Raw genomic sequence first — 17,217 nt, 5'->3', positions numbered from 1 at the left:
GCTACATTATGTAGTACTTTTGGCTGTAAGCTGTTCCTTTGGGGGGAGGGGGTTGCAACATGACATGGTATGCTTTGGACTGTAGGCTGTTCATTTATGGGTTTGTTTCTTTGCTACATTATGTGGTATGCTTTTGGCTGTAAGCTGTTCCTTTCTCGGGAGGGTTCTACATGATGTGGTATTCTTTGGACAGTAAGCTGTTCCTTTCTGTGTTTCTCTTTGGGGGATTTTTTTGCTACATGATGTAAGCTTTGTTTCTTTCTTTTAGTTTTTTTGACACTTGAGCTGTTCCATTAGTTTGCAGCCACATTTTTTATATGATGTGGTATGCTTTGGATCATCCTGTATTTATTTTTTTTTTAGCTGTTCCTTTCCTTTTGTTTTTGAACACAAAAAAAAAACAGAAGGGTTCAAAGCAAAGTTGTGGTACTGACCTCATTGAATATCTAGGCTTGATATGTACTGTACATAGTCGCTATAGAAGCGTGATTAAACAATACATCTGCTGCCTGCTTGTGACTCAGAGGGAAACGAGGAAACAGTTTAATCAGTGTTTTATCAGGGATAGCGTAATAAAAAAAAAACGGAAGCAAATACTGTAATCTAATTTAAATTCATAAGCACACGCTGCTGTGTGTACATATACAGACATTACACAATAGTGCCATGAGGTTATTAAGTGATGTGAAGGGACTTTACAAACATGAAGGCAGCACACTTTGCTGATAACTGACATTTCCTGCTTTGTGGCGGACAGTACACAAATAAAAGCTTTTTATAGCAGTACGCCGAGTACTGGCACACTGATTGACTTACATGTATATTACTGTGTCAGGGTCACGGCAGTTCGACACAGGAAGTCATCCATCCCATCCTGTCCACTTTGGTTGAAATGGTGCTGTATTCATTTATTTCATTTCTTGCATTTCATCTGTAATGAATGAATGTTTGTTGTTACATTTTCAAGAGACTACCTTGAAGGTTAAAAAAACATGCATAAATACTTAAAAACAGCATGTGAAAAGTTTTGTATTACCAAGATAATAAGTGAAAAAGATACATATTTAACTGTAGATAGCACAAATGGTAAATACACACCAAGCAGCTTAACAAAGCTCAAATCATGTAGAAATAATATGCTAGAATATAGTAATTTGCTTTGCTCCCCCCCCCTCTCCATTTGATCAGTTTTCCAAATACAACTTTGTTAGTTGTTCTTCCAGAACACTGACGTAAAAAACATCACATGGATAAACAGCACACTTTTCATTTTAATTTGCCATTGGCCAGGGTCGCTATTAGGTAATGTTCATTAAACAACAAGACATACAGTATGACAAAAATAGACACTTGAAATTAAAGTTAGTACATACCCAATGGACGTAATATCAAATTCCTCGTCGGAGAAAAACGAGCTCAAAAATTATTGTTTGTTTTAAAAACAAAATGTCAATATGGTAAAAAAAAAAAAAAGAAGTCACCTTTGGAGTCCGAAGACGAGCTAATTCTACCTAGCTAGTTGGCTAATTGCCAACTTTCAGTAAGAAAAGTAGCTATTGGCTGTCGTTGAAGTCGCTCGATGACGCCATGGCATATTTGCATATAATTTGCATATGACGTAAACTGCTGCAGTTAAACCGCATAACCTCGTCGAAGAAACTAAAAGAGTAAAAACACCTTAATTTATGTTTACAACTACAAATACACTTGATTCTTGGTTTAAAAATTGGCCATAAGTTCATCAATATAAAATAATTTAATATTTACCAAAGTTCTCCCATCACACTTTGGCAACTGAGAAAAATTAGCATAATTGAACAGCTAATAACAGATAATGCTGAGTTTATTATATGGCTCATATCTCTCGTAGCATCCCTAAGTAACTTTATGCTACTAAAAGAACATTTTTTCCGCATATTAGTCCAATCCAACTTTTTCTCATATTATTGCAGTTTTTTTCTTTTTTAAAAAAGCTGAAAGGCCACAAATGGCCCCCGGGTCACACTTTGGACACCCCTGTAATCAAATCAGTTTCAATATCCCATAATGATAAAAACTACGTTCAAGCCAGGTCTTTTGACAATGTTTGCTTTCATAAAATTAAATGAAACAGTAATAACAGTGATAATGCTATCAAATGAATTTACCCGCATGTCATATATCATACTTTATTAGCGTCACACCAGAAAGCATTGATAGTGCAATACAGAGGCCATGTGACCGGTTTTCAAAAATCATGGAAATGTCATAACATCACTTTTAATCACCTAGTATGCTGTTGTCACCACTAAAGGTAGTTATTTAAAAAATACAAACAAAATAAAAGAAAAGGCAAGTGTTAAGACAAAAATAGTCTTTAGTTTTATGCTTAAAAATCTAGGAGGGGGGTAGTAGTAGTAGTAGTAGTGAAACATGTTTCCTCTACTGTGTGATATGCAGCCAATAACAACAGTGTATATTTTTGTGGGGGTGACTGTAAACCTCTCTATATCATGTTAGATAAAAAAAAATACATGTGCAATAATAAAGCAGATAAACAAAGGGAAGACAAGCAAAAGTGGATTCACAGACACTTTCCGGCTGCTTCATTATTGCTGTCCAAAGAATGTACACATCAATCAGGCAGTAAAGTGATGAATGGGGACGACAAGTCTAATAAATAACACTACATGAGGTTTGTGTTGAGCTACTGTTCCTGGATTGACAGTGCATGTCCACTGAACGCATCCCCCTTACACGTCCTTTGGTCCTGTCAGCTCCGTATTGATCAATTCTGCATATATTTTGTATTCTTGGCTGAGGCACACACACACACACACACACACAAAAGTACAAAAACTCACCAATACAGTATCGTCATGGTTAAATAGCTCACTTGTGGAGACGGTTAGCTCGGGTTTTTTCAGCACCATCACAAAAAGGCACGGAGGACCAACCTTCTACACAAGTTTCTTTTTAGTCGCTGCCTTATGAACCCCCATCGCACTTAAGGACTTGCATGAACCAATTTGGACACTGATCAGACCATCACCGTGATTAAAATATCAGTTAAAAAAACATCCACTGTTCCCCTCTTACATAAATACGTTACAATATAAATATGCCTCCATCTTTGGATGAAGTGAGAGGGGGGCGGGGGGAGGCAGATGTTCAGTAAGCCCAAGCTCAATTAGAAAGAAGATTAAAAAATGCTTACTAAACATGCCCATGATTGACTTTTCAAGTAAAAATCAACAAGTGGTCATCAGGACACACCATCAAATGGGACATAAACTTGTGACTAAAGATGCTTTCAATGCAGGCAAAAGACACTATAAGTGCGATGAATATATAATAACTTTCAAGTTCCTCTGTATTAATAGGGTAAATATGCATTTGAGAGAGAAAAAAAATACTACACTGTTCTGTCACTAGCAGCAGCTTTTAAGTTGAGTTCCGGTGATCACCAGTACGTTCAAAGCCAACAACACTTCATTGCACTCTTTCTAATCAGGCCAGGCACTTCCATTAAAATCCACCCCAGACACTTTGCAGCCCGTTTCTTGATCACAAGACACAAAACATTCATCACGGAGATGACTTCTTGTGCACAGCAAGGACACGTCAAGGTAACCGTTTGCTCCGTTTCTGTAAATTGGGGTTCAAACTGAAATAAAACTGACGGATCAAGCGCAGCAGCTGGCTTAGAAGATATAACAGTCCAAAGTTTTACGCACTTCACAGTAAGGCAACAAGGGATACAACATGCCTCAAAAGTATGGCGGTCACGCAAGTCAAGCATCTGAAGCACTGGGACTCAGCGCTGGCTTAAAAAGCATCCACACGAAGGCTGCCGTTTTTTGCAGAATGCACACATACATCTTACAAGACACGGGAAAATATGTAAAAACCATCAGCAAGTTTGAGGCTCATTAGTTGCTACTCGTTTTAAATGACAATAATAATAATAATAATAATAATAATCAGGTGCTTTTGGTTTCCCTACTAATCTCGCCACCGTTTCTCTGCATGCACACGCGTATACCCCAAGCTGCTGTCAAAATCTGGAAGGCGAGGATGACCTGTGAATTCAACTTCAACTTGCATACAGGCAACTCTTCACTGGTGCGTGGTGAGACGACCAGGGTAGTGGCGTATAAATGCGGGAGGAGGAGGAGGCGCGTTCAGGCAAAGTACATGGTCCTCAGCGTGTCGTGGTGGATCTGCACGGCCTTGGCCAGCGCCTGGGGGTCCCTGCCGTTACTCTGCCCTGAGATGTGGCTGCCCTCGGCACTGTCACGAGGAGTGTGCACAAACACGATGAGTACAGTATTATGTTATTACAGTAAACCTCGGATATATCGGACTCGGATATATCGGAAATTCGTTCACAACGGACAGATAAAAAAGAACCAATTTTTCTGTAATGCATTTCCAATAAAAATTCATTGCATACATCTGATTTTTTATAACGGATTTCGCCTATTTCGGACAAAATCTCCAGTCGCGTTCCAATGCATTTCCATTAAATTTCCCTTGCATATATCGGAAGGCCGCATCGTGGCGCTCCGATTCGCCGAATCGTGACAGGCCGCTATACGACGTCATTTGCAGCGTTTGCAGCGTTGCCTGCGCGTCCAGGTACATTGGAACCATAGTCAAGGAAGTGCCTTTTTATAACGGATAAAATCCGATTTACGCATATACCGGATATAAATCCGATATATGCATAAAACGGACATTTTCCGGTATACGCATATAACGGATTTCGCTTATATCGGACAAAACCAGTGGGAACAATTGAATCCGATATATCCGAGGCTTACTGTATTATGTTGGAAGGATCATTGGACATATCGACTGAAAATAAGATGTCATACTACTTCAGAATATAACACTTTTCTCTACCTGTCGTGCTCTTTATCCACCAGGTGGTAGCGTGCACGGAAGGCCACCAGGTGGGCGTAGTAGGCCGGTGCTGGGATGGAGACAGAGCGCGTGCAGCGTACGTAGGTGTGGCACAGCTGGTAGGTGAGGAGCTGGAACTCATCGGCAGTAAAACAGTTGTCATCCCACAACACGTGATAGTGGGACGGCCTGCTTGTGCCCTAAGGAAGGAGGACATCCATTAATCACAAATGGAAAAAATGGAAGGGGCGGCACGGCGGTCGAGTGGTTAGCGCGCAGACCTCACAGCTAGGAGACCCGAGTTCAATCCCACCCTTAGCCATCTCTGTGTGGAGTTTGCATGTTCTCCCCCCGTGCATGCGTGGGTTTTCTCCGGGTACTCCGGTTTCCTCCCACATTCCAAAAACATGCTAGGTTAATTGGCGACTCCAAATTGTCCATAGGTATGAATGTGAGTGTGAATGGTTGTTTGTCTATATGTGCCCTGTGATTGGCTGGCCACCAGTCCAGGGTGTACCCCGCCTCTCGTCCGAAGACAGCTGGGATAGGCTCCAGCACCCCCCTGTCACCCTCGTGAGGAAAAGCGGTAAAAAATGAATGAAAAAAAAATGGAAGAGGACAAAAGGTGTGTGCTTGTTCCCAAAAATACTTCTTGTCAACACGAGCTTACCTGGATTCCGGCATGACTGCAGAGGTAAAAGTCAAATTCATAAGGATGAGTGATGTCTGTGTCCACCGTCGTGCCTGCAGGAATGTTTCCGCTTCTTCCAACCTGCCAGAAAATTTGAATTCAGAACAAAGAAATTCCACATATTTCCAAAGAAATACCTGCAGTTTCTTACCCGCTCATTGCGATCGGCACAGAAGAGACGAGTGTGATGTCGTTTTTGTACAACAATATAGGTAATCCCAGGCTGGTATTCCTTCTCCAGACTGATACACGCCTCCCTGATAGCTAGTAGCTCATAGTATAGCACCTATACAACAAATATACAAAACAAAAAGGGAAGTGTACTTGTGCCACTATCAAACTCACTAAAGTACGTCTACACGCAGTCAATATTCCGGTTTCGAAGAATACGTTTACATACAGTACGTGAGCAAACAGGGTTATTCCTGTGTACATATACATTGTATATACATATAAAGCAACTTACGCACTTCTTCTTTCAGCGTTTCCCTTCAGGGGTCGCCACAACAAATCAATCTCCTCCATCCAATCCTGTCTTCTGCATCTGTCTCTCTCATGTCCTCCTTCACTACATCCATAATCCATAATCCATAGGTCTTCCTCTACGCCTCCTACCTGGCAGTTCTAAACGCAGCATCCTTCCACCAATATATGCATCTCTCCTCTGGACATGTCCGAACCATCTCAGTCTGGCCTCTCTGACTTTATCTCCAAGACCTCTAACATGTATTGTCCCGCTGATGTACTCCTTTCCTGATCCTATCTATCCTGGTCACTCCCAATGAGAACCTCATCTCTGCTGCCTACAGTTCTGCTTCCTGCACTGAGAACGTCAAATGACGAGTCATTTCTGCTTGTTCTTCCCAACAACACCAGCACGGGGCCGGTAGTAGTTGCCTTTGTTTGCGCCTTGGTACTTGACACTATTATGTCTCACGTTCTTCATTAATGGAACACAAGAACGTGAAGAAATAGAAAATGGAGCAGGAGCTGTGCCACCCTTTGCACCCCGCTCCAAAAATGTGGAGTTTTGCGTGTTACCATGGTAACAAGTACAATATTTCCTGTCAAAGACCCAAAATTCCTTTCAAAAAGAATATAAACAATATATTTCTTTCAATGGCGATATCCCGATAGACGTATACATGACCCATTATTCAGTTTACAACAGCAGTAACTTAATATTAGTGTTGTTAAAAACCAAAATATGAGCATATTGCTAATATTTGACTGCATGTAAACGTAGCTGATGTGCTACTGATTTGGACTCAATACAGAATGCTTTTACATGTACAAAAAAACATGTTTACCTGTCTGAACTGGCCCTCAGACACACCGTCCCTGTAAAAGATGAGCCTGGTCGGCTTGTAGCGGGTCGATTTGTAGAACTGGATCAAGAGCTCTCGCACCATGGACGCCAAGTCCTGGATGACTTCCTGTCTGGGTCTCTGGACTCGAACAGTAGCGCAGTACCTGCTGGGGTGGGCGTCCATGCTGCCAACCACCTGTAGCAAAAATGTATGCAGTATACATAACATTGCAGTAGAGTGTGAAGAAATGTATCTTGTTCATGTTATTGCCTTACCGCTGCGATAGATGGCTTCTTCCCATCTCCTGCTGGAGGATGAGTGACGTCAGCCCCAAGGAAGATGATAGGCTGCTGGAACACGGAGGGTCTGGGTGGAAAAGCAGGACACAATGTTCTGATAAAATCACACACTGATGATGTGGTCATTGGCATCAAGTGGCCTTTGTTGTGCTACCGTTGGTGAGGAACTAGGATGTTATTGATGCCGCCGAGTTTGACGTTGATCTTGAGGCAGAGATTGGACAGCGTCTGCGGGGAAGTCTTCACTACATTCTTCACCTGGACACACTGAGTGGCCATGCCAAGGAGGGTGTCTCCGACACGCTTTACCTCAGCTGCGGATGACAGATCAGATGTACTTGTCACTCGGGGTTTCATTATGGCTTCAGTTTGAATCATATTGGTGTGGTGGGGATTCTCTTGATACCATAAACGGGGGTTTTGCCAGGGAGGATTACGATGATTAGCTGCAGGCCCAGGTAGGTATTCTTCAGGTGTCTGAACATGGGTTCCACACTGTCAGCCCCCTGGGCGTATTTGCAAAAACATGGTTGGCCCTGAATGGGCATCCCAGCATCCTTTGAGATCTTCCGCAGCTGGTCAGTGAAGCTCCTATATTATGTCAACCCACACATAAAGTTGATTGTTCAGAAATATCCAATTATTTATCATGTTGTTCATTTTCTACATGAGGGTTATGACTAGTGCCCACCAGCAGCTAAGCTAAGCAATACATGGTTTTGTGATCTCACTTGAGAATCTCTTCACGGCACTGCCTCTGGGTGGCGAAACAGGCAATGGCCCATATCTTGATCTCCACTCCGGTGTGAAACTGCTTCCCCCTCATGTCCCACACCCCGTGACTGGGTGTGGCCACCGTGCGGTTCTGCAAGGACAGTGCAGAGTTGATCTGCAGAGGCTGGCATGCACACCGACACACACACACACACACACACACACACACACAGAGTATGCATGCACACACACAGAAATTGGTAAGATTTTTGTAAAAAAAAAAAAAACGATATGCCAATGTTGTCCAATTATCAATTTCAGATACCAGAATCCTCTAGACATAAAATAACACCCCTATAGGTACCTTTAGGCTCGTATTACCCAGTACAGGAAGCAGTACTTGTGTGTGTTGCTGTAAATGTGTTCCGGTGCTACAGGCCAAGAAGTCACATCAGAAGTGGTGCTTGAACATTACAGCAATATTACTTATACCTAGTGACCAGTGTAGAATACTACACATTTCATGAATGCCGATACAGATATGTGTAACATGACATGTGTAACATGACATATGTGTAAAATGGCATACAGTTTTTAATAATAAACATTCATTCATTACTGGTCGCCAGCCAATCACAGGGCACATATAGACAAACAACCATTCACACTCACATTCATACCTATGGACAATTTGGAGTCGCCAATTAACCTAGCATGTTTTTGGAATGTGGGAGGAAACCGGAGTACCCGGAGAAAACCCACGCATGCACAGGGAGAACATGCAAACTCCACACAGAGATGCCCGAGGGTGGAATTGAACCCTGGTCTCCTAGCTGTGAGGTCTGCGCGCTAATCACTAGACCGCCGTGCCGCCCTAATAATAAACATTTTGTATCATATTGCTATTAGAATGTATGCATTGAAAGAAACACATGCAAATGTGTGGTAGGTACCATAAAGGGTTCAGAGCTCACCCTGCCGCCATATTGCAGCATGGGGGCCGGCAGGACGCGGCCCGTAACCTGAGCCATCTCATCACGTATATGGAATTGGAACTCCTGGACAAATGGGTCAGCATCGTAATTGGCACTCCGCACCTGAGACGATAAAAAAAGGCAACGTCAACAAAACAAAAAGTTTACTTTTTTGTGTTTTTTTTAATCTGAGCAAAACTCACGAGGCGGCTGATCTCCTCCTGTCTGTCCGGTGCAGAGCGCGCTGTTGCTTTTATCATGGTGGATGTTTGGTTATCTGTCAGTTTTTTAATGCAGCGCTGACCAGCAACCACATTACACACCTAAGTAAGGACAAGGGAAAATTCACAAGTACTCGGGAGCAAAGAAGTGCTTATTGTCAAAGGCGTCAAGGAACTGGACAAATATTAAAGACGGCATCATCTAGACATGGAAATAAAAGACGCCGCTCACAAAGACTTCATGTGTCTTGATAACAACTCCATAACATTAACTATGATTATGCATTACATTAAGAAATACATTTCATTCATGGCCCATGACCAATATGTTACTACTGAAACTATATCCACAAATTGCCCAATTTTGACTGTTAGTATTTATACACTATAATCGCTACTTTTTTCATATGCTTTGAACCCTGCATCTTCAACAATGATGCAACTAATATATTGCTGAAAGAACTGAAAGTTCCCATGATCCTGAGAGTGCCAAAAGAAAAAGTAGGACATTTCTCCAATCAAATGTAATATCACATGTTTTGAAGTCTTATGCAGCGGTTGTGTTTTGATCTGACAAATCTTAGGTACTTTTGATCAAGCGTAGATTCGATACAGCTTTTACTTGGGCTGCTTGGATAGCAGCAAAAACAAAGACAAAGACAAAAGCAAGACACTAGTTTGAGGCCCCCGCCTTGCTATGAAAGTTTAATGTTAGTGCGGCCCGCGCAAGTTTGATATGGATGCTGTATGGTATCATGTACCCAGAAAAAATTATTACGTTTGATTAATGTTCATGTTAAAGGTTAAATAACTTAGGTTAATAATTATCCTCCCTATCCATGTGGAAGTGGTAAGTTTTTGGCTATTTAAATAAAAAAAGAGTATAAATGTGACTATAGTCGTGTTTTGTCATGACTACAGGGCTCTAATAATGCTTTGTTCATTTTAATCTGAAAAAAATAATTTGTCTACCCACCAACTATATGTGGTTTCTTAAGTTTTTATTATTTGCCGTTTTATTATTATTATTATATTATTTGTTACTGATTTATTGATTTTCTTTATTCTTGATTTGTTTATTTTTCATCTTATTTTGTGCAGAAAAATAAAAATTAAGATATTTGAGAACAGTGGAATGTTTTATCAGAGTTTTTCTTGTAGAAAATTGGAACCAAAGCAAAGTTTTTTTTAATTTTTTTGTTTTTAATAAATGCGTTTTTGGGTTGTTTTTTTTTGGAAAACCTGATGCGGCCCAGTCTCACCCAGACCCGAGCTCCAGTGGCCCCCAAGTAAATTGAGTTTGAGACCCCTGTTTTAAAGTGTCTTTCAGTGTAAATATCCCATGTTATACAGAAAACTTTTTAGATCTTCCAAAATCTGAACCTATTCCAGCTAACAGTCTGTTTTAACTAATTCACCAGTTAACCACCATAAACAAAGGATTAGTGTACCAGTTGATCCAACTTCACTTCTATTTTGTTTATGCAGAAAAAGTGCTTCCACTCAATGGTACGTAATACTCAGCTTTTTATGAGGGTGTGATGTTAGTTACCTCGAGGGGGAGGTAGGTGTGTTTCTGTTCTTGGCCCACTTGCAGACAAGGCAGGTGGGGATACTTGAGATGCAAATTGTACTTCTCTCTGAAGTATTGTGCCACTGTGCGTTCAACGGTCTGGCCATTCTCCAGTTGCAAAGGGAAACTAAGGAGACATGAAGTCATTATGCGTGTGATTTGCAATCCCAACAGTTTGTAAAAAAAAATCCACATCATACGTTTGAAGGCTCGCCGGGCGCCTTGTTACATTGCAGACTCTGTACTTCCTACGCATGGTTCCGCAGTGCGTTACTTCCACTTTCAAACCTGAAAATACACAACGATGAATGAATGAATGAATGAAAACGAGCGTCTGCCAATATTTTCAGCACCTTTGATCTCTTTGGTGAATTTGACCCTGTGGGAATCGGTGAGAGGGCGAGGCTGCTCGTCAATGTTGTGAATGTCGAGGACCTCACACATGAACTGGATGACCGGCTGGGCTTTATAAAAAGCGGTGGCGGACACTGAAATAAAGGACAAGGACATGGTTTACTTACAGGCACGTAAACACGTAACAGACCTGGAATTTATACACTGCTGCAAACAAAAAAAAAACATAACAAAAACAGGCATCACGAGTTCTAGCAATTAGACCAAAAAGGAATGAGCATTAAAAAAAAGGCACACTTCACCACTTTGGTGCAGCTGCAACAGCTCAAGTGACATACAGGGGGCGGGGCTTATAGACATGGACGTGAATACCCATACTGTTTGCTGCATTTTTGACATGGACCACTTGGCTGAAGCCTTATTAAAAGTTGTGGAATTTCACACTCACTGCTCAATGTAAAAATGGAGAACAACATTGGTTGACTTATGCTTAGAAAATTATATTATTATACTGCATGTAGACCAGGGGTCACAAACAGGCAGCCCGCGGGCCAAATGTGGCCCGCAGGACACTAGCTTGAGGACCCCGCCTTGATATGAAAGTTTAATGTTAGTGCGGCCCGCAAAAGTTTGATATGGATGCTGTATGGTATCATGTACCCAGAAAAAATTGTTACATTTGATTAATGTTCATGTTAAAGGTTAAATAACTGTTAATAGTTATCCTCCCTATCCGTGTGGAAGTGGTAAGTTTTTGGCTATTTAAGTTTAAAGGAAATCACTAGCTCTCTAGTGTGCGAGTTAGCATGTGTCTCAAGACCCTGCAGTTGCGCAATATGTTTTAAATTAAAAAAAAAGTATAAATGTGACTATAGTCGTGTTTTGTCATGTCTACAGGGCTCTAATAATGCTTTGTTCATTTTAATCTGAAAAAAATAATTTGTCTACCCACCAACTATATGTGGTTTTTTAAGTTTTTATTATTTGCCGTTTTATTATTATTTATTTATTACTGACTGATTTTCTTTATTCTTGATTTGTTTATTTATTTTTCATCTTATTTTGTGCAGAAAAATAAAAATTAAGATATTTGAGTGGGATGTTTTATCAGAGCTTTTATTGTAGAAAATTGGAACCAAAGCACAGAAAAAAAAATTCTGTTTTTAACAAATGCGTTTTTTTTTTTTTTTTGAAAACCTGATGCGGCCCAGCCTTGCCCAGACCCTAGCTCCAGTGGCCCCCAGGTAAAATGAGTTTAAGACCCCCTAATGTAGAGTCAAGATAATAAAAAGTGCTTTGAAAGAAATGAAATACGATCAATGACACATTAAATAAAATCTGCTTATTCACCATCGATGTTGAGCATCATCTTCCACATGGCTGGTCGTACGGACTGGTGGAAGCCGAACCAAACCTCTCTTCCTCCACCGAGCGGGTGGTCGTAGCCCTCGGGGGAGGAGAAGAAGGATCGCCCAACAGGAGTGTACCTGATTGTCACAGTTAGAAATATGTTTTCACACTTGGGTACTACAAAACAATAACATGAAGGTCATAGTGGAGACTGAGAACGTATTTAATGGTGGCAGTTATAAGTACTGGCTTGAGGATTTATTTTCTTACTTCATGGAGGGCAGGTGTCGCAGAACAACATCAACGGCGTGCACGGGGTTGTTGCTGACGGGTTTGTCCAGGTCCAGCGGTTCGGATACGCCACGTCCCATCAGGACATCGTGCAGCAGATGCCAGCTGACCAACGATACAAACCTCATGGTGACCTTAAATGGACGGTCCTTCCCACCTTCCCCTGGGAGGGTGACATCCAAATCAACCTGAGGAGAGTCTTACATTAGTAATGGTAGCGTAATCCCTTGTTTATTGCGGTTAATTATTCCCAGACCCGACCGTGATTAGCGGCACAACCCGGAACTCTTTCTATGGACTGGCAGTGTGACCCACCGTGTGCCTGGAGGCCGGCTGTGGGTAGAATACATTAAAATGGAGTGTTTTCACAGGAACCACGGAATCCAAAGAAATAAAGTTGAATAGGTGTAGATACCATATCTTACTTATTGTGTGGAAATATGGGCTAATAACTATAAAAGCAATCTTCACTCGCTAAATTTACTGCAAAAAGGCCAGTAAGGATAATTCATAATGCCGCCTACAGAGAACATACCAACTCCTTATTTCTAAAATCACAAATACTTGCTGATATAGTTAATTTTCAAACAGCTAAAAATAATGCATAAGGCTAAAAACAACCAATTAGCTAAAAATGTCATCCAATACTTCTCTACAAGAGAGGAGAAATATGATCTCAGGGAAGAAGTACATTTGAAACACTTATATGCTAGGACTACGTTAAAAAGCCATAGCATTTCAGTATGTGGAATCAAACTATGGAATGGATTGAGTAAGGACCTCAAACAATGCACAACGATGAGCCAATTCAAGAAACAATACAAGCAGTTGATGTTTGCTAAATACAAGGATGAAGAGTCTTGAACCAGTCATGATGTGCTATATATATCACTATATTGACACTTACTATGGTACCCATTATGTCATATATGGTCATTAAAAAAAAAACAAAAAAACAAACTGTATTATGGAAAGCAGGAAGTGAACAAATGTAACAGTTACTGATTGTACCAGATGGAGGGGTAGGATTTAATAAGCTTTGCTTCTTCCTACTCCTTTTGGACATGTGGAACTGTGAACTGATTATGTGATGCATTCAATTGTAATCTGATGCATGTTCAAATGAAATTAAACCATTACCATTCTGAAAGAACTAGAACGCTCTCTGTGCTGGTTATCGTGTGTAGCTCCTATATAGAAGTCCGTATTTCCCAAAGAGGCTACTGTATAGTGAGTGGAGTCGGGTTAAAGCAGTTTCCCTGTGGACTCTCGGTCAAGTCAGAGCCCCCCACCCACACACATGATTATGAATGGCTGCTCTTACCCCAGAAGTGGCAACAGGAAGTGGGTTAGCGGTGTAGAGGCTTTTCTTCCCATCATAAACTGGAAGATGGTCACCAAAGATGGTTACCTTGAAGTGCTGAACCATGGAGCCCACCACCTCCCTGTGCAATCCAGGGTAGCATTCGTCACTTGGGATTGTTTAAAATGATGACGAAATTATCCTGTAAATGACTTTTCGGTTACCTGTTTACCCTGCGAGGACATTTGTCAGGCTTGACGTCCACTTCGTAGAGGTAGACGTCGATTTTAGGGATGTCAACCTGGAAACAGTTGGCAAGAAGCTTGATGGGCTTCCCAATGGTGCCATAGCCGGGTCGCCGTGGCAATGAAAAAAGGGCTTGGGCTCTAGCGGCTCCTGCAAATATCAAATAGAGAAGCTATGAAAAGTGGTTAGCGCGCAGACCTCACAGCTAGGAGACCAGGGTTCAATTCCACCCTCGGCCATCTCTGTGTGGAGTTTGCATGTTCTCCCCGTGCATGCGTGGGTTTTCTCCGGGTACTCCGGTTTCCTCCCACATTCCAAAAACATGCTAGGTTAATTGGCGACTCCAAATTGTCCATAGGTATGAATGTGAGTGTGAATGGTTGTTTGTCTATATGTGCCTTGTGATTGGCTGGCCACCAGTCCAGAGTGTACCCCGCCTCTCGCCCGAAGACAGCTGGGATAGGCTCCAGCACCCCCGCAACCCTTGTGAGGAAAAAGCGGTAGAAAATGAATGAATGAATGAATGAAAAATAATAATAATAATAATAACAGCAAGGTTCGACTCTGATGACTATACATCTTGCCAATGCTCAGCCAGGTCATTTCCTTTTGTGTCTTTCATGCAGTGAAAAACTGAGCAAATGTAGGTCAGCATCAGCCCAGAACAACATCAATAACGCCCAACGCTGGGACTCACAAATTGTGGCCCTTGGCTACAAACTAAATTGACTAATGACCTGACATGTTCAGTTGGTGTGTAATTAATGCAGGAAGAAGGTAACTGACCATTATTCAATAGTTTTGGTTGCTATGGTAGCAGCTGGGAAAGAGCTACACGTGCACAAACGTAGCTGTAAAAAGAGAATCGGGCTCTCGGGCTTCAGTGACACCTGACGGTTTCACAACATCTGCTAATGACAGATTAACTGATTTTGGGTCCTTTTATTGAATTCTGAGAGTCAAGCTTTCTCGTTGTTATTGAGCTTGATTTATTTGTTTAAAACGGTGTTTCGATTTTAAGAACAGAATTAACTGCTTGGAATGGGTGAGACGTTATTTTATATTCTCTTCACTGCCATAAAAATTATGTATTCTTTGTTATGTGAAGTATTTCCATAATGCCTCATATTAACTCTCTGACAAGATCTCAGTGTATAGACTGGTTATATATCTCATCTCGTTTCATATTACCTACATAATGTATTGTATATAACTCTGGGAAAACTGTTGATTTTGTTAATACTTGGGTTGTTTATATTGTTTATTTTTCTATATTGTGTATTTTGTACTGCTTAACTGACTCTGTACTCTTGCTGCTGTGCAATACAAATTTCCCCATTGAGGGACGAATAAAGGCATATCTTAATCTTAAGGATTTTCTTTTAATGAGCAGGGGATCAAATACTAATACCAGCAGAAACATATAGGATGTGTTCACACTTGTAGCCTGGCCAAAAAAAATGTAAACATCATAATTATGGGTGATTTGATGTGGTCTGAGTCACTTTTTTATTTGTTGTAGTTAAAGTTGCATTAAGTAGTACCAATATTGTACAGCACGAGAAGATAAGCATTTCATTTGAGGATGCTATGATATGTTGCGATGTATTAACCAGCATGGTAACCAGTAGCAAATCCACGTGACTACTATTTTGTGCTCATTTACCGCCGTGGATACGCCAAACCCACCTGTTGTTCCGCTTTCCATTCATGAGTTCTCACCCCGGATAACCCGGCTCCGAGACACCACACCAAATCCAATCCAATCTCCCCCTGCTAGTCAAGATGACTCCCAGCTCCCTGTGGAACCGGACCGCTTGAAGCGAACAAGTAGACAGTTGTCACCCGGGCTGCCGTCGTTGCTGAAATGAGATAATCATCTTAATGTGTGTCACCGTTCGAAGAAATGGTTGTCGGCCGTCGCTGAATGTTAGCGTCTAAACACTCGAACAAACTGTGGTTAACATTAGCTTTAGCAATCGTCATTAACGACGGAGTGACAACACTACAGACAAGGCTCATATTAACATTTACCCAATATTCGTTGTCGTTCCTCGGTTAAGTAACTTGACAGGCGTTGTGTTCGAACGGAACCGAGCTTTCGGTACCCCACAAAGTCCGCCTCGACAGCAACGACAGCCGGGTGTGAAATGTATATTCAGCGCCCTCTTCTACTCTCACACGAACGAGCCAAAAGTGGCAAATACTGCTTCCGGAATGCACCTTCGAAATAATACCAAATAGCATGGAAAGTCTACTAATGTAGTGCAAAATGTGCGTATTTACTTTTTAAAATTTTGTCTACCATATTTAGTTTGGTTAGCAATACCACTAAAAGGCTTTCAATTTGAATAATATTGTTGTTAGGTCAAGTACAGTTTCTTTAATTCCAAAATACATAGCGCCGTTTCCGTTTTTTTATTCTTTACAATGTTAACTTAACCCATGAAGTTCGTCTTGGGAACTCCGTCAGGAAATACCAACTGTTGAAATGACATCACTTCCTATACACGTTGTATTTCTGAATATAGTATGATATAACATTTATGTTTATATTTAACACCTCTGTAACATATTAATGAATTACTCTTTCCCTTCAATGACACCACTGATGTAAAATGCAGTTCGGTATGTTTATATTCTTGATGTGTCTCTTCTCCTGCATCCTGTAGATGTCTCTAGCGGTCAACATTAAACGCAATCGTAGAAGAAGAAATCCCGGAAATGTCAAAGGAAAATGGTGAAACAGGTACGACTTTTCATTTTGTTAACTAGTTTTGTCCATGGAGTCAGTTACGTCCGTATACGGCAACTATACAGAGACGTAAATTAGTGTTGATTGTTAACATTTTATACACAAATTCAGGATGGAAAAGCTGATCAGTTGCTTCCAGAAAAAGCCGGATGCTGTGGCCAGGTTGATCTGTTTCCCCTGGGCAGGCGGAGGCTCCATACACTATGCACGTTGGGGGAGGATACTTAATAGCGCCATAGAAGGTAGTCA

At 41.2% G+C, this 17,217-nt stretch overlaps 3 protein-coding genes across 9 annotated transcripts in view; 1 reads left to right on the top strand and 2 right to left on the bottom strand.

Moving 5' to 3' along the window:
* Window positions 1-1,515, bottom strand: part of lipea (lipase, hormone-sensitive a) — a 46,605-nt gene extending 45,090 nt beyond the window's left edge. For both annotated transcript variants that reach the window (XM_058046757.1, XM_058046758.1), the window contains exons 1-2: window positions 1,374-1,515; window positions 817-931 (exon numbers count right to left, since the gene is read on the bottom strand). The gene's annotated coding sequence lies outside the window, so the exon portion shown is untranslated. The remainder of the gene's footprint in view (window positions 1-816; window positions 932-1,373) is intronic.
* Window positions 1,516-1,980: 465 nt separating this feature from the next.
* ago3b (argonaute RISC catalytic component 3b) lies at window positions 1,981-16,414 on the bottom strand. Of its 4 annotated transcripts, none has more exons than XM_058046602.1 (20): window positions 16,248-16,414; window positions 15,903-16,075; window positions 14,192-14,363; window positions 13,989-14,109; window positions 12,644-12,852; window positions 12,374-12,510; window positions 11,023-11,157; window positions 10,870-10,957; window positions 10,649-10,796; window positions 9,079-9,198; window positions 8,876-8,998; window positions 7,919-8,085; window positions 7,594-7,778; window positions 7,342-7,501; window positions 7,164-7,254; window positions 6,889-7,083; window positions 5,730-5,864; window positions 5,558-5,659; window positions 4,888-5,087; window positions 1,981-4,272 (listed from the first exon to the last, which is right to left on the bottom strand). In XM_058046602.1, the coding sequence occupies exons 2-20, from the start codon at window positions 15,919-15,921 to the stop codon at window positions 4,164-4,166; spliced, it is 2,616 nt and encodes an 871-aa protein (XP_057902585.1). In that variant the 5' UTR covers window positions 15,922-16,075; window positions 16,248-16,414; the 3' UTR covers window positions 1,981-4,163. The 4 variants fall into 4 exon arrangements, with proteins under 4 accessions (XP_057902585.1, XP_057902587.1, XP_057902584.1 ...); XM_058046604.1 differs by having other exon boundaries at window positions 7,919-8,052; XM_058046601.1 differs by having other exon boundaries at window positions 1,982-4,272; window positions 8,855-8,998.
* olah (oleoyl-ACP hydrolase) overlaps window positions 15,908-17,217 on the top strand; it is a 3,306-nt gene continuing 1,996 nt past the window's right edge. Inside the window, exons 1-3 of one of the 3 annotated variants that reach the window (XM_058046613.1) lie at window positions 15,908-16,099; window positions 16,886-16,962; window positions 17,080-17,210. In XM_058046613.1, coding sequence (XP_057902596.1) covers window positions 17,081-17,210 — 130 coding nt within the window. In that variant the 5' untranslated portion in view covers window positions 15,908-16,099; window positions 16,886-16,962; window position 17,080. Of the gene's footprint in view, window positions 16,100-16,326; window positions 16,488-16,869; window positions 16,963-17,079; window positions 17,211-17,217 lie in introns of those variants that run through there. The other 2 variants (XM_058046614.1, XM_058046615.1) reach the window with 2 other exon arrangements.

This window comes from Doryrhamphus excisus, chromosome 14 (genome assembly GCF_030265055.1).
Source record: "Doryrhamphus excisus isolate RoL2022-K1 chromosome 14, RoL_Dexc_1.0, whole genome shotgun sequence".
Classification (NCBI taxonomy): Eukaryota; Metazoa; Chordata; class Actinopteri; order Syngnathiformes; family Syngnathidae; genus Doryrhamphus; species Doryrhamphus excisus.
The sequence above is the reverse complement of the archived record's forward strand: the minus strand, read 5'-3'. Positions and strand labels throughout refer to the sequence as shown.

Excerpts from the sequence above, each read along its gene's own strand:
- ago3b (XM_058046601.1), bottom strand. Across the intron at positions 12,511-12,643 it reads CGACACCTGCCCTCCATGAA|GTACACTCCTGTTGGGCGAT; the intron begins GTAAGAAAATAA and ends TGTGACAATCAG. Across the intron at positions 7,255-7,341 it reads ATCCTAGTTCCTCACCAACG|ACCCTCCGTGTTCCAGCAGC; the intron begins GTAGCACAACAA and ends TTTTCCACCCAG.